Source organism: Pituophis catenifer, unplaced genomic scaffold (assembly GCF_029215685.1).
Source record: "Pituophis catenifer annectens isolate HBS135680 unplaced genomic scaffold, rPitCat1.0.hap2 SCAF_1, whole genome shotgun sequence".
Taxonomy (NCBI): Eukaryota; Metazoa; Chordata; class Lepidosauria; order Squamata; family Colubridae; genus Pituophis; species Pituophis catenifer.
Genome location: NW_027256881.1, coordinates 276,204,914 through 276,221,351, shown reverse-complemented (window position 1 = coordinate 276,221,351; position 16,438 = coordinate 276,204,914). Strand labels below are relative to the sequence as shown.

Sequence of the window (16,438 nt, the reverse complement as noted above, 5' to 3'; positions counted from 1 at the left end):
GTAGCAGTAATTGTGTAGATCAGAATCTAATAAAAAGACAAATGTTTTCTTTTTATCATATTGTCCCTGCAGGCATAAGAAATCCAAATTCACAGATCCTAACCTAAGTAATCTGACCTACAGTAATCCCTCTTATCGGACATCTACCCAAGAAGTGAAGATTGAAACAATTCCCAAGCCAGCCATATATAATCAGCTCTGCTTTAAAAAAGAGGTAAAGAGCTCTTTTCAGAACTTGATATTAATCTGCTGTGGCATTAAAAAAAAAAGTGCAGTAGCGTAATTTATTTGTATTATTGGAATCCTTAGCTGCCTTAGGCAATCAGAAAACTGGAACGTCTTGTTTTAGTTATATTAATTATACTCTTTGCTGCTTTAATCTTAGGACTTTATAATGTGTATCTTCCACTTTGAGTTGGTCCAGCTGATCTGATGTGCCCTGTGTCTATTGGTGCTTTGCTACCCGTTAATATTATGGTTGAAGGAAACCAATAATAGTTTTGAGAGTTTAGCCATTTCTTTTGAAATCTCGTGAAGTCTCCTCTGTTTCTTCCTCAGCATCTTTCTCACCCCTCTGATAGCCTTTCACCATTCCTCTTTTGACCATCCACAGCCTCATATCAGGTATCATAGCTCTGTGTTTGTGCAACTTTCACCTCCCTTCTTTCTGTTATGTTAAGTGGCCTAATGCTCTCTGATGTACCATAACTTCTGCTTGGCTAACTTTCTGCTTTGTGTTTTTGAACTACTATTGTTGTTTCTGCCCTTAGAAAGAAATACAGGAAATTCTTTTATAATTGCCCTAGTTATGTCATTTTATACTGCCTGAATTTTATTTTTACATTTCCATCTAGCACGTAATCAAAAACTTATCAGCCAAATGAGGCCTTTTGAAAGAGGTGAAGCATGATTTAGAGAAAAACTACTTTACTTTGAATAGTTCTCTCCTTTCCTATGCATCTTGCTCGATTTGGAGACATATTACCTTGTGCTGTTTGTTTTTATACTAAAATTAATTATGGATTGCTTGGTGTAGTACTTCTCATTTTCAATAAAGATTTTCCCTTGGACATTTTTAGTATTGCATAAATCAGATATTGGCAATATTTCTAATTTTTACTATTCTATTTTACTTCCTCTACTGAAGATTAGACGCAAATCTCAGAACTGTGGTCAGGGAGGGGTCTCCATAAGATGTATGTAATGGGAAACTTCTGCATTTGTTATTTTGGTATTGATTCCTAGTTTAATAATTGCTTATATTAATAGGATTTTGCTATTATCATTGTTTCTAGTAGTTCCTCAATTGTAGTTTCTTCTAATTTTTCAATTACAAGATTTTTGCTTGTACTTTTTACTATTGTCTCTCAATATATTTATTGCAAAGGCATTCCTCAGACGTTGGTAGGCTAGATAGTATTTCATACTGGCATAATGTTACATATTAGAAAAATTCACAACAATGCATTACTATTTGATATTGAGCTCTAAAATGCTGAAAAACCTTTTTGCCTTCCATAAATCATTCTCAAATGTGTGCTTCCTTTTTTCAGATTTGTCAATTAAGAATATTTTGCATATCTTAATAACATTTTGTTTTTGTGAGTTTGTTTTATTCTTTGCTTCCTCATCATTTACATTTTAAGAGTCAAAGGAGTTTTTCTATCACTAGTTAATCTAAGAGACTGTTTGTTTGCATTTAATCCAGGTGTGTCCAAACTTTTGACTTGGCTGGGCTGCATTTAGGTGAAGAGCAATTGTCTTGGGCAGCATATAAATATATAATACAGTTAATATATATAAATAACAAGCTTCCTCTATTTTAAAATAATTTTTATTATATCTTGTGGGGCTGCATTATTAACTGTCCAAGGGTGCATGTGACCCATAGGCTACAGGTTGGATATGCTTATTTAACTTATCTCGCTTAAATGATTCTAGGTATGGCTTGCAGGATTAAAATTCATTCTCTCTTCCCCCCCCCCCACACCACCACCACCTCCCTCCCTCCCTCTCTCTCTCTCTCTCTCTCTCACACACACACACACACACACAATTTACCCAAGGAACTTTGACTCCACTCATCACCACCACCAACAAAGCACATCCAGTCTATCCCAGATGTCTGTGGGAATAGTCAAGTCTTGCAGAAAGCCAACAGTTTCCAAGTCTCTGGGAGGTGGGCATGCTGTTCCATAGGACATGTGCTGTTACTGAAAAGGCACAACTTGGTCCAACAAGTTTACATTGTTTAATGGAAGGGATCTAGAACACATTCTCTCGTACTAGTTCTAATGGGTGAGCAGAAACAATGGGAGAAAGGCAATCCTGCAAATAGCCTGGTCCTATGTTACAGTGGCCTTTATATGTGATGACTATTACTTTTTTTTTTTTATTGAAAAAGTTTTCAAATACAAATTTTTCCCCCTTTTTTCCCCCTCTCCCTCCCCCTCCTTAACCCCCCCTCCCCACCCATCCCCCCCTGTGACTTCTTCGTAACAAAAAAAAAAAAAAAAACCTAATTCATAACAGATTACTTACTCCCTCCTCTAAATATTGACCTTTACTTACTAAAAATATTATTAATATTATGACATCCCCCTTTATCCATACATTTCAGAAAAGAAAAAAGAAAGAAAGAAAAAAAGACATTATACTATAACATTATAGAATAACTTCTAATTTAGCATAATAGTATTATAACTCCCAATTTGGCAATAATCTGCCTTTTTTCTCCTCTCCCAAGCTTATATCTATATATTATTACAACAATTTAAGACCACCTTCCACTTTAAAACTATACAATAAGTCCTACTTTAACATTTAATCTTCTATATATATTACTATAACATTTCAAAGCGGCCTTCCCCATAAAATCTAGTTTAACATTTATTCCACTCTATCCATTTCCTCCACTCCCCTAAGTATATCACTTAAAAATCCCTTTTCTTAGACTAATCAATCTACTAACTAGCTTATTCACCCACTATCATACAAAATTACCATACACAACAATTCTTAATATCTTTGATTCACTGCCCACACTACTTAAAAATATATGTCTATATATTCCATTATATCTAAATAAAAAAAAGAAAAGACAATAACTTTAAATTTATAGTCCATATAATATCTTCTTTGAGGTCTTTCCACTAGATTGGTAGAACCAACATCCATAATAGGGTAACATAGCTTGCTGGTGCAACAGTTTATTCAGGATCTTCAATCATATCTGCCCCCATCAGTAGTAAATATCTTCTTATATGTATAAAGGTAAAAACAACCACCCGAGTGACATTATAATTATATTCCATATAGTAATAATTGTGGGTTTCATCAGGATTATTGATTCCCATCATCGTAGTGGGTAACAACCCGATCTTCTGCATGCCCCAGCATAATTCTCTTGCCTTGTGATTCAAGATAATTATAATATGTTTATCAACACAAAAAAAAATTCCAAAGTGGATAATTCAAATCCATCAGTTTAAGGCTCTTTTCACGTCCCCGGATTACGGCCATGCAGAGATCTGCCACAATCCTCAGGATGATATTAACCAATACGTCGCCTCTTCTATGTTTACACATAGTCATTCATATTTTAAAGTCACTGGCTTCACTGTTGCTTGATTTAAAAATTTCTATTTTTATGCAACCTATTTCTTTTTTTCTTTTCTTTTTGTGGGTTTGGTTTCCATTTCCTTTCTACAAATTGTGTATCATCTGGTCGGTTTTCATTCTGCTTTGTAGATTGGTCTTGTTGGTTTTGTTTTTGTGTCTCATGTTTCTTTTTTATCCCTTGTATATCCCCTAATTGATTTCCATGCTTGTCCTTGCCTTGATAAGTCATCACATTAAGGTTAGATGCCACCTCTCTCAAATTTGTAGATAATCCAGCTGGGGTGTCCGATAAATCCAAAGGCAATTCATCTGGTACAGTCTCTATAATTCGATGTTTTACCTTTATTTCCAGCTCCTTCTGCTTATCCTGTATTATACCTGAAGATGTTAAGTTCATTTTCAACCTATTTTGATAAAATTCTTCCGCTCTTTCAACAGTATTTAGCTGGTATCTTTCTCCTTGATATCTGAATATAATACCAACTGGGGCGTCCCACCTAAATGGGATATTTCTCTTTTTTAACTCATTCACCAGAAAACCAAATTTCTTCCTTTCCATTAATATCTTAGGTGGGAGTTCCTTGTAAATCCAAATCTTTCTTCCATACAATTGCAGATTAGAATTGAAGGAATTTTGCACGATATTATTCCTAATTTCTTTATCTGTAAAATAAATCACCACATCTCTAGGCAGTTGCCTTTGCTTGGCAATCCAGGAGTTTATTCGATAAACTCTGTCAATCCTACAAAACACTTCCTCAGGTTGAACCTTTAGAATCCCAGCTAGAATTTCAGAAGATATTTTCCTTAAATCATCTCTGTTATTTTCCTGCAAACCTCTTAATCTTATCGCATATTCTGTGAAATTATATTGTACCATTAGAATCTCTTTTTCAATCTTCTGTTGCAAATTTTCTACATTACCAGACTTTTGATCAGCATCCATTTTAGGTTTTTCTTCTGAGCTATTATCCTGAGTATTTATCAGATCATTTTCAATTTTTTGAGTTCTATTGTCCAATTTATCTTGAATTTCTTCCATTTTAAACTCTAGTAAATTAGTATTTGTGTCCAACTGTATCATAAATTCTGAAAAACCATTAGCCACTTTTGAGAATTTTTTCTCCAAAAAATCAAACTTAGATTTCACCAATTCTTTAATTTCCTGCTTAAATTTTTCAAGTTGCTGATTCACAATCTCCTCCCTTCTTTCAATCTCCTCTAAAAGAAATTCTATTATATTAAAATCAGGTTTCTGAGACTGAAGAGTTAAAACTTGTTCCTTTAAATTGTTGGTGGGGGAATCCCCCCCCTACTTGTTTATCTGACTTTGTAAATCTCAGTGCCATGTTTCCGCCCAGGCAGGCTTTGTTAAAAAAAAAAAAAAAAAACAAGAAAAAAGACTTCTTTCCAAACAACAACAATATCAAGTCTCCAAGGGAAAAAGAGAGAAAAAAACACAGGAGCGAAGTTTTGTCTACAAATGTAGCCAGTGGTATTTATTCCGCTACATTGTAATAATAGAAAACGGAAGGACTTTCCCTTTCAGCCTCTCCTCCAGCCGCGGCAGACGCCATTTTAAAAGGCTTTTTTTCCTCTTTCTTTCTTTTCCTCCTTTCTCTTAGGTAATTTTTAAAAAATAAGTAAAATACTTGCGGTTCAGTATTACAGGTCCAGCTCACATTTTCTTTGAGTAATCTGTTAAATTTGCAGGCTTGCTTTTGACGCCTGGCTCTGCATTAGCAGAGGTCTCCCAAAGCCCGGAGCAGCGGCTGGAGATATGGGGCATCTCATCCGCTCCGTCCCAAAAGTAAAGGAAAAACTTTTGGGACTCCGCAGAGAGTTCTACCCACCCCTGCCGGCTCTATCTCCGTTTCCTCATGGAAACGGAGTTTTTTCGAGCCGCCATTCCGTTGTGAAGGCGGCTCTGACAGGCAGTGGAAGCTGACGATCCCAAAGGAACGTCTGGCAGCGACGAACAGCAAACCGGAAGTCGTGATGACTATTACTTTGAATTGCACCTGGAACCTACTACCAATATTGTTTAGAATCCCATCTTTAGTCCAACTTTTCCCCTATAGGTTGTTTTGTTTGTAGCACACTGTTAAATCTGAATTAATTCAAATCGGTCTTCAATATTTGAAACTATATTTCTTGACTCCGCTAGTCTTCATATTTGGAGGGCACCAAGCTGGGAATGTCTGATTTAGATGAGACTATGATTTGTTGGGAAGATTATCTGCCCATCTGAGATCTGAGTTGGAGGATATAGTCCATTGTTTTTTTATTCACGTGACAAGAATTGGTCTTTCAAAAGTACTCTGCTTTTTATATTTTACTGTACATGTCTTGGTATTATTTGTTTACAGACTGGTCCTGATCATAGTTACACCAAGGACAAGATCAAGATTGTTGAAGGAATATGCCTCTTATCCAATGATGAATCTGAATGGGATGATCTTAAACAGCTAAGAAGCTCTCGGGGATGCATCCTCCGCGACCATGTATGCATGAAGACTGACACAGTCTCTATCCAAGCCAGCTCTGGGTCACTTGGTGACACTGAAACTGAGCAATTGTTGAAAGAGGAGCAGTCAGAATGCAGCAGCATCACTGCAGCTACTACTCCTGAATGTCATGGCTCCCTTCCAGACACAGGCTGGAAGCACCAGCGCAAACCCTCAACAGAAAGTGAAGTCTAAAGGATATGCAGAGACTTGTCCCTCCTACTGTCATCCTTCATATTGATGAAATAGGATCCTGCCTTCTATTCAACGAAAAAGTTTGGAGTCCAGAGACTTCCTTTGCAGAAGCATTTGAGCTGGACTGTGCCTTTGAGGCAGCTGGAACACAGCTAAGGGACCCTTTTCACTCACTGCTAGATCATGTTTATTTATATGTCCTTTCATCCTAGAAGCTGTGGTGTTGAATCTAGTAGCAGTTTCTTTTTCACTTGAATCTGACACAGATTTCATCTGGGTTTGTGCATAAACTGGTCAAAGATTCCAAATCTTCAGTGGCCAGTTTTATGAACTTAGCCATAATTGATACCTGTTACCTTTTCTCAGAAGGTATTGGCACTAACTGGATTTTGCACTGTACTCCTTCTGTTTTAAGAGGAAAGGATTAGGGCCAATTGAACTGCCTGAAGTGAGCAAGGGAATACAAGAACAGGTCACTTTCACAGGTTCTGTACAGGGAGAGCAAATACATCTGAAACTTAATTGCAAGGAACAATAAAATATCATCACCATTTTTACAAACGGGGGAACCACTGCTGTGTCTAATATAGAATGTGAGGAATTTAAGAGGGTAAAGTCTGTTGCTGGCAACAGTCATTGGTCCTGTGATATCCATCATAATATCCTTTTTAAAATATAGATAGAACTTACAATTCTGTTTCCTGGATAGACTGTTTTTTCTCCCATTTTCACTGGGCTTCCATTTAGTTTGGACCTGCAAGGGAAATTCTGGTGCAACGTTATTTAATCATTCTTATTACCTGGTTCCCAGGGCCAACTGCTGAAAAACTGTGCTGCTGAAATATGTGTGGAACACAAAAGCAGTGTATTAGGTTTAAGTATCTGGAACAAAATGGTGTAGCAAAAATCCAGTTCCAATTTTCTTTTGAAAAATAGGGGTCTTCTTCTAACTTATTTTTTGCCAGTCTTTTCTCTTTAGAAATCCTGGAAGGAATAATTTAGCTGCACCTTTTTTCTCATATTTGCTGTATTAGTTGAGCAGACAAAATGTGGTGTCAAAAAGTGGGTGTGTGCAATTGAAAAATAATGTATGTGGATAGGAAATAATGCAATTAAGGTGACAGATGGCACACTACAAATAATTTGCTTATATAAAAATCCTTCCCTTTTAACTATATCAAAACTGATGCTATTACTCATTCTATAACAAAAAGTCAAAAGCTGAGAAACTGCCATTTCACAATATGCACTGTGGGTGATGACTACACAACAACGAATACTGTTTTGCACATTGTCCAAACTTTATTTGACAACACAGAAGTTCTACGGAAGTCCTATCTAGAACTATTAACCATATGAGGTATTCTCTGGGAAAATGTGATTGTCTCATTCTAGTCCTGCAGTGCTCCCCCATGGTCAGTGAAAGATGCATGGACAATGGTTGTGTACCTGTGACATCAGTCTTGATGAAGAGCACAAATTTCCTGTGCCCAAACTAGTCATCCATCTGCTTTCTGCTTTGTGTATTGTTCAAGCAGGAAGGCAGAAAAAATTCAAATGGACCTCTGCAAGATTATTTTTTACCTCTGTTAAAATCATCATGTTGTAACTTTATTACATCATTTCTTCCACTGAAAGAAATATAGCTTTCTGTTCTTTTCCAAACATATACTGTTATCAGCAAGTTGACTTAACAATTTCTACACTCGAGCATTGGATAAATTATCTAGAATAATAATACATGTAGAAAAATGTTTCCTTGATCATGTTCAAAGGGATCCTTTCAGTACAGAGCTTGGTCATAGCAGCCGTATAATGGCCGCAAGGATGGCTGCTTTTGTGTATGCATTTAGCTGTTTTAAGTAATATATCCTTCCATTTTATTTGCCAGTTCTAAGCAGCAAGATCAGATGAGAATTTATGAAATCTAGTATTTCTGGGGGGCATGAAATTGGGGAAAGTTGTTTAATTGAACTGTCTTTTCAGTTTCAGGCTCTTATCTGTTTAGATTTGACTGTTTATTGACCATTGCTTTAGTGTATGATAAATTAGTCTTTAAACTCTAATGATGGAGTTCCATAGATGGACATGCATTGTCTATTTTATGCTATGTTTCCATAACTGACTCTTCCTATACTGATATTTAATAAGTGCTATATTCTCTGTACTTTCATCTCTTTGAATTCTGAACATCATAGGGGAAGAAGTGGAAACATAGCCCTACCTAAAACATTATTTTCCATAAGTATCTAAGACTATTCTCTTCAGAAAGAGATCTTACTAAAAGTCAGATAAGTAAAAATTTACTTAATTTTTATGAGCACCTGAACCCTAGACTGTGGGATTGTGGCTACTAGCACTTAAATATGGATTATTGTGTAGAACAGTTAACATTGCTTCTATTTTTGTATTACAATCTTTCTGAAAAAGAAAGTTGACTGATTTATGTAAACTTGTCAAAGGTCTCAATGTACTGAACTGTTCTTTCCAGATTTATCACTCTAGAGGTAGACCTTGCTTAATGACTGCCCGGTTTAGCAACCGTTTGAAGTTACAATGGCAAAGTCAGATTTTAGAAAAAAGTAACTTTATGATCAATTCTTAAGCTTACAACTGTTGCAGCAGTTACTGTGATCGTCATTTGAGCGCTTCACAAACAGGCATTTACAGCCATCACACCATCCCATGGTCACATGATCACTATTTGCACGCTTCACAATCAGCTTCCAATAAGCAGTCAATGAAGATATAAGGTCACAAATTGCAATTGGTGGTAATTTCTTCCCATCGGGATAAGTCTGTTCCCTTAATGACCGCATGGCTTAACAATAGAGTTCCCTTAATGACCGCATGGCTTAACAATAGAGTTGCCACTCCCAATTGTGGTTACTAAGCAAGGAATACCTGTATCTGCTATACATCAGTTCAATCTAGATTTGAAAGTCTGTTTGGTAGCATAATAGGTATACATTGGAATATAATAAGTACACCTTCCTTATGCATTTTTTTAAACAAAATGTATTATGGTTATTTTCTAATTTCATAAAGTAAATCATGAAACTTTTTCTAGGCCAACTGGCATTTTAGTGAGACACAAAAAATACCATCTAAAGAGGAGTGGGTAGGTCAGAAAGAGCTAAATTTGATCTCATTTAATTGACCTGTGGTTACTATTAGTCTCAAACTTTGTATCTAATAATGTAATTGTGACAGAAATAATAGTCTCACATATTTCTGATAGCCAGCTAAGAGTCTATTTTCAGTTTTCAAATTTTCCCCCCTTTCAGAAATCTTCTAGCTCAGAAATGTTCTTGAATTATCTTACATATACTGCACATTTGAGATCTTCCTACAGATTTTCAATTGTATTAAAGACTGGGGATTGTGAAGACTACAGGTGTCAAACTCGCCACGTCACGTTGCTGTCACGTGACATTTCACGATGTTTTTCCATTCATGGAGTTGTGTGGGTGTGGCCTGTGTGTGACACTCCTGGGAAGACCATTCCAAAATCTTTTATAAAGATGTTGGAAAGTACTAATTAAAAGGGAATCCAACTTTTGCACTCTGCCATATATCTGTAGTACTCATTTAGCGATTGCTTCAGTTATGTGATGAAAATTTGTGACCAATGCCTGCATTTACCACCTTTGCAGCATCTCCTCTCCCACTCTGCCACATTTGCTATTACAGTCATTCAGCATGGTACCATATTGTTGTTTGCCTGACCCATTTTTTTCCTTTTGCCCCCTCATAGAGCAGAGATATAGCTTCTTAGCTCTTCCTGAGCTGCTTTTATCCAAGTCCCTAAAAAGTACTAACCACAACTTAACAAGCTCAGCACTGTGACTTTAATTAGTTGATTAGAACCTTCCAGCCAGCTGGTAGCTGCTGCTTGAAAATGACAAGATCTTAATTAATTTCTTGCTAAAGTCTTTTGTTTGGCTCTAAGAGGATTCTGGCTCTCAGGAGAAGGTGCTTTTCTTTTTCTTTTTTTCAAGAGGCAACTGGATTTTCTTGTTTTTCTTTGAAGATGTTTTGCTTCTCATCCAAGAAGCTTCTGCATCTCTAGTCCAATTGCCTCTTGAAAAAAGTACCTCTGAGACAGCCATGACTTGGATGATTGAGAATCTCCATAGACAGGAAAATCAAGGCAAACAGCTGGCTAGTGCATTGCTTTCAATGTGTGTTCCCCAGTGTGTGCCTGCCTACTCTCTAGTAATCTCTCCTTTTTCAATGAATGGAAATATAATAATCAATTCTCTTCTTGCTAATTATCTCAGCTTTGGGGTGAGTATTCCAAAGGACAGAGGAATGGGGGGAAAGGAATACAAAATTTGCCCTATTTCCTAACTTCCTTGTGAATCAAGTTCCAGAAACAATCTCTGGTTTGGGCCCACCCATTTGGGTAATAAATAATTTATTAAATTTATATGCTTCCCGACTCCCAATGACTCTGGGTAGCTTAAAACTGTACATTTAAAAACGCAGAATGGGGGGGGGGGAACCACCTATACAAAAGTAGCACGACAGAAGAAATTCAATGGCGAAGAGAATAAACCAAAAAGGGAACAGAAATTTTAAAATGGTTGTCCTCTCCAAAAGCTAATATAAATAGGCAAGTCTTTAAGGCTCTTCGAAATACCACAAGGTGGCAGCTGTTTAAATCTCAGGGGGAACTTCATTCCAGAGGCCAAGCACTGCTGTAGAGAAGGTCACACTTCCAAGGCACCAATAGATGACATTGTTTAATTGATGGGACCCAGAGTACACCAATCATGCTAGATCAAACAAATGAGGCAGATACTACGGAAGATATATTCATTTTTTTCTAAAGCAAAGTAAAGCTGAAATAAAATCCTAAACCCAGTCACAGCTGTGTGATTTTTCTCATAGGGATCACTTCAGTTACTGGTCTCAATTGTGATTGCTTAAATTAAATATTTGCACATTGTTTTCTTACAAAAAAAATAATAATTCAGACCTACTGAATTTCAACTCTCATACTCTCCTAGCATCAGATCCAATGCATCTGTAAAACACCGAGGAAGTATATCCATTCCTTTGCCGTTTGCAGGTATACATTTAAAAATATAGATGAAAATTAGGAAGTTCATGTGATATTCCTTGTCAAACAAGCTGTGATGAAAAAATAGGTGCTGCATTTTCAAAAGACAGCTGGCAAGGTACTTAAGCCATGTATTTTCATACTCCTCTGCAAGGATTCTCATGTCCAAATTTGTCTTACTTTTTAAATCTTGGATATGGATTGAAATGTGGAAGCAGTGAGAATAATTTTAAGCCCATAGGAACTGATTTTCTGTAAAATCTCCACTTAGCAAATACATTAATATTACAAGAGAAATAATGAAGGTTAAAGCCATTATTAGGTCTAATTCAGCTTTTCTTAATCTGATATCCTCCAGAGATGTTGATTCTGCAGTTCCCAGAAATTCCAGCCTGCATATCCAAAGCTGGCAGTAAATTTGGGGAGTTGCAGTAGCATCATTTTTCGATGATTTTCATGATTTCCAGTTGACCTTTTCCTCTTCTGAAAACTTTTTCATTGATATTATTTGACTTGAGATAATACCTCATTTACAGCCATATTATCTGCTTTGTCTATATAGTTTGGGGAAAACATTTTCCATTGAATAATAAGAAACAACATGGAGAAGTTATGTTAGCTAGCTATATTGTATTTATCTATTCTTCTACATGCAGAAGGGGGAAACTAGATCTTAACAATATTTATTTTCAGTTGGTTCCAATCTTTGTAGCCATTAAAACTTCTTTACACTTGAGGAATGAGAAAAGCAAATTGCAGTCAGGCATGCAGCTTTGTAGCAGTAAATATAGTAATATTGAATCCATTTCATTTGATTAAAAAAATTGTGAAATATGAAGCCATTCTTCTGACATAAAGAGGGATGTGTGGTTCTGAGTATAGGAATTCAGTTAAAAAAAAAAGTTTCATCAGAGATCAGTAGTGTTTTCATCCCAGCTATATGTACTAAATTGCACTTGAATCCTTTTTCATAGATAAAGGTGCTTTCTATTGCACATTCTAATTGTATACTTTACTTGCTTCTTCAAAATCCTTTGCCCTTCTCTTCCATTTTACCCAAAACAGTGTCAGCAAAGCAGAAAACTGAAGGAATGGCACCAACTCTTCTAATCTCACTTGTAAAACAAGCAAGGATCAACTTCCCTTGTGCTAGCACGCTTTGACTGAACATTACCTAATTCATGGTTCTTTGCTTGCATATTAAAAAAAAAAAAAGCAAGTCTCATTGCACTGGGACTATACAGAATATGGAAAGGCCAGGAGTGGGGAATAATTTTTGAGCACTCATTTACTATGTAAAAAGCATTTTTTTCTCCCATATGTTCTGAACTAATGATAGTAACTTCCCTGCATCCACTTGTAATGATTTTAATGTTACCTGCTGAAATGATGCCATTTTTATAGTTACCGTATTGCTATATTCAATATCTTAGGACATGGGTGTCAAACTAGATCAGGTCATGGGCCGAATCATGACGTATCACAACATTTTTTGCCTTTGCCTTTGCAGAGCTGGGGTGGGTGTGGCCTGCGCCACATGACATATCCGGCCCGCGGGCCGCCAGTTTGACAGGCCTGTTTTAGGGAATTATGATAATTTAATATAACTCTAGCTTTCTAAAAAATCAATTTGCTGTCCATTTAAATTGTGAATTACACATTAACCAAACCTGCCTCCTAAACAAATAGACTTCACAAAGTCTCAACTTTTCTGAAGATACAAGCAATTTAGGAGTAATGTGAAGCCAGGGAAATGGGAATTCATTGGTGGAATTTACACATTTGGGATTGAATGTTAAAAGTTATGATTTTCTTAATTCAGTGAGGTTGATATTGTCTAGATTGTTTTAAAACAAATGTAGCATAAATATATTTGCATCTGTCATGCTGATAATATGCTAATAATGCATTTTAAACAGTGTACACTCATCTGTTTTCTACTCCCTATTAACAAACCTGTGAGCTGTGAATGTTTTTACCTTAGATCAGCATGTCTTTATTCTCAATATACTATTTCCCAGAGCCATGTCATAAAATGGAACCAATTCAAAGTTTCCAAGTGTTTTCCTGTTTATATAAATAAGAAGACTGATTAATCTAAACATGAACTGATTTGTTATAAAAGTATAGATGGTAATGAAAATAGGTACCTCATTATTGAACATTCTCTTAAATTCCTTTTCAGGATTGTAAATTAATTTGTTTTCTTCCAATTTTAATCTTCCTTATAGTACTACAGTAGCCCAAACTGAAACTTGCTAGCTTAAAAATAAAGCTGATACACATGCTCCATTCCTATTAAAACAAGATTGTTTAACTTTAAAAGTATTAACTACTAATAAATAAAGAAAACATGTATTTTATATCATATAGGCAAAAGAATAGTGGACGGAACCTAGAGTAGACAAAATAATAGCATTGCTGTGGGATGCATCCTAGAGAACTTCATGGAAAGCACAACATCTGAAATTACAGTTTGGTACGGTAGCGCCATAGCCATTTTTCTTGGTGATCTAAGCTTGGACTCCATCCCTTAGAATAACATATTTTTCCTATGGTTCTGACAAGTGAATTTAAAGTATCCACAAGATTAAAAATTTGTATCAATCTTGCACACTGCCCAATCTAGCTATTGTGAATTGGCAGGATTTCTTAAATGGTTGATTTGTCACTTCAAAATCCTCCACATGCAAAATTGCATATTGATAGCATTAGAGCTCCGTAATATAAAACTACTGCTATGTTATATGCTTTCAACAAATACATGGAATAATAAACAAGCTATCATTCTAAAACCCCACATAAATCCTTTGGTCCTGTAAATATTATTTATTAAAATTTATCTATCCTACTTATGTAGAAAATCCTGACGCACTTTAAAAAATATTAGTATTATGAAACAGAATTTAAAAAATCAATTAAAATGAAAACACCAAGGGGGGTAATGGCTGGGAAAGATGGCTTTTAAAAGATGTTAAAAGTTGCTTAAAATGTCAGAATTGGGATCCTGGCTACAGAATGAAGTATACTATATATTGTAGTAGGCAACAAAGTCTAGGTAATTTTGTCAGAGCTCAAAAGTAAACATTTTAAATAAGTACATGTAATCATATTTTTTAAAAAAAGAATGAGCTACAGGAAACAACAGTTACGGGAATCTGGCTGCATGGGATTTCATATTAATCTGAGATTAAAATGTGTTTATAGGTAGTCTTTGATTTACCACTTGTTGCATAATGACCATTTGATGTTATGACGGACCCAGTTATTTATGACCTGTTTTCAAAGTTACAATGGCTGCACCTATACTGCCACACGATCGGATTTTGGGTATCTGGCAACTAGCTTATCTTTATGGCTGTTTGCAATGTCCCGCGGTCACATGAGCACAATTTGTGCTGGTTTTTTGCCAGTTTCTGAAGTTTATTTGTATTTCTGGCAAAAAAAGCTCATTGGGGAAAATGGATTCATTTAACAAACAGAGCATTTGGTTAATGAGTATGATGTTCACTTAGCAACTCTGGTGTTTACTTAACAACTGCTACAAAAAGTGTCAAAAATTAGGTCTGGTCACATGATTACCACCACAGTGACTTACGACCTAACTCCAAGCTCAATTATGATTGTAATCTGAGGACTACCTGTATCTAGTTTTGGCTCAATCATGTAAAGATAAATCACGTATATCTCCTTAAATGGCTTAACTGTTAATAATAGCTGAGGCAGAAATTCTATATTTTGTGTCCTGGAAATTAAGACACATTAAAAACAGTAGTATCTATGTTTCACTAAACACGTGTAAGATTAGGCTACTGTACTTTGTCTTGAATTATCAGTTAATCCTGGCATTAAGCTTAAATATCAATAAAATGGCTAGATAGATAAATTAAACAAACTTTATCCCAGAACACAATATTATCTAGGAATTGACACTCTAAATTATAATTTCTTACTATAACATGTTATTTAGAAATTATCTGCATTTTTAAAGTAGGAAACACCCTAACGATTCCTAGCATTCCTACAGGATGTTTTGTTGCTGGTTACGAATTTAGCAATTTCTACCTGGGCAATCTCACAAATTTAAATGGTACTTTATTCTCCTCTGGTTCTGTCTTCAAGTCAGACTTGACTCCTAGTGACCAAATGAAGAAATCAATCCAATTATCTGGGCAGCATTTTTAGAAGTTATTTGTGCTTCCTTTTTCCTAGAACTGAGAGAAAGTGTTCGGCCCAGTATGATCCAGCAGGCTTTTGAGCCTAAGGCAGAACTAAAGTGAAGTTTCCATGCTTCTAGTTCAGCACTTTAACTGCTGGGTCAAGCTGGCTCCCTGCTAAAATCAAAGTGGTTCATATCAGACTCATATTATTTTCATATCGCTTAATGTGTTTTGAAGCTTTTTTGCCAACTTAATTTGAACTATTTTCATGCTTGGAAACTTCCTATATTTATATTTTTAGAAACTGAAATTAACGTATGTAATAATCTAATGTGAAATCTAAATACTCTAAATGCAAAGGGATGATGTGCTTTATATGTAGCGTGAACTTTTGATAGTAGAATGTATATGATCTACATATCCTGAATCTCATTCTTCCTATATCCCTTATCTATTCCCTTATCAATATTTATTATGCCGTGAGCATTAACTTCAGAACAGCCTGTTTTTGTCTGTCTCTACCTCCAGATGCATGTAGGAACTGGTGCACTGACTGTTTCAATTTTCACCATGAAAATGCTTGTATACCTATGCCAGCTTTTGATTGTATATGTGTTCTGACTTGATTTCTATAATCCATATCCAGTAGGATAGGGCAAGATACGTTATGGTTTAATTAGAGAAGACAAATAAAAGAAAGGCATAGAATCTGAAATTAAATTAAAATAAAATGTTTTGTTACCTGTTCTGGGCAGATTTTAGAAACCTCCTCTGAATGCCAACTTCTCTGCCAAAACCCCACTCACCAAGAGTAACTCATTAGAGCAGGGGTTGTCACAGCGTTGTCACACAATTCTTTCTCCCTTAGCTAAACTGGGTGTGGGTGT

At 35.8% G+C, this 16,438-nt stretch overlaps 1 protein-coding gene across 1 annotated transcript in view; it reads left to right on the top strand.

Moving 5' to 3' along the window:
* Nucleotides 1–6,323, top strand: part of LRP4 (LDL receptor related protein 4) — a 108,382-nt gene extending 102,059 nt beyond the window's left edge. The window contains exons 37-38 of the mRNA XM_070935642.1: nucleotides 73–214; nucleotides 5,991–6,323. Coding sequence (XP_070791743.1) covers nucleotides 73–214; nucleotides 5,991–6,323 — 475 coding nt within the window. The remainder of the gene's footprint in view (nucleotides 1–72; nucleotides 215–5,990) is intronic.
* Nucleotides 6,324–16,438: the final 10,115 nt, after the last annotated feature.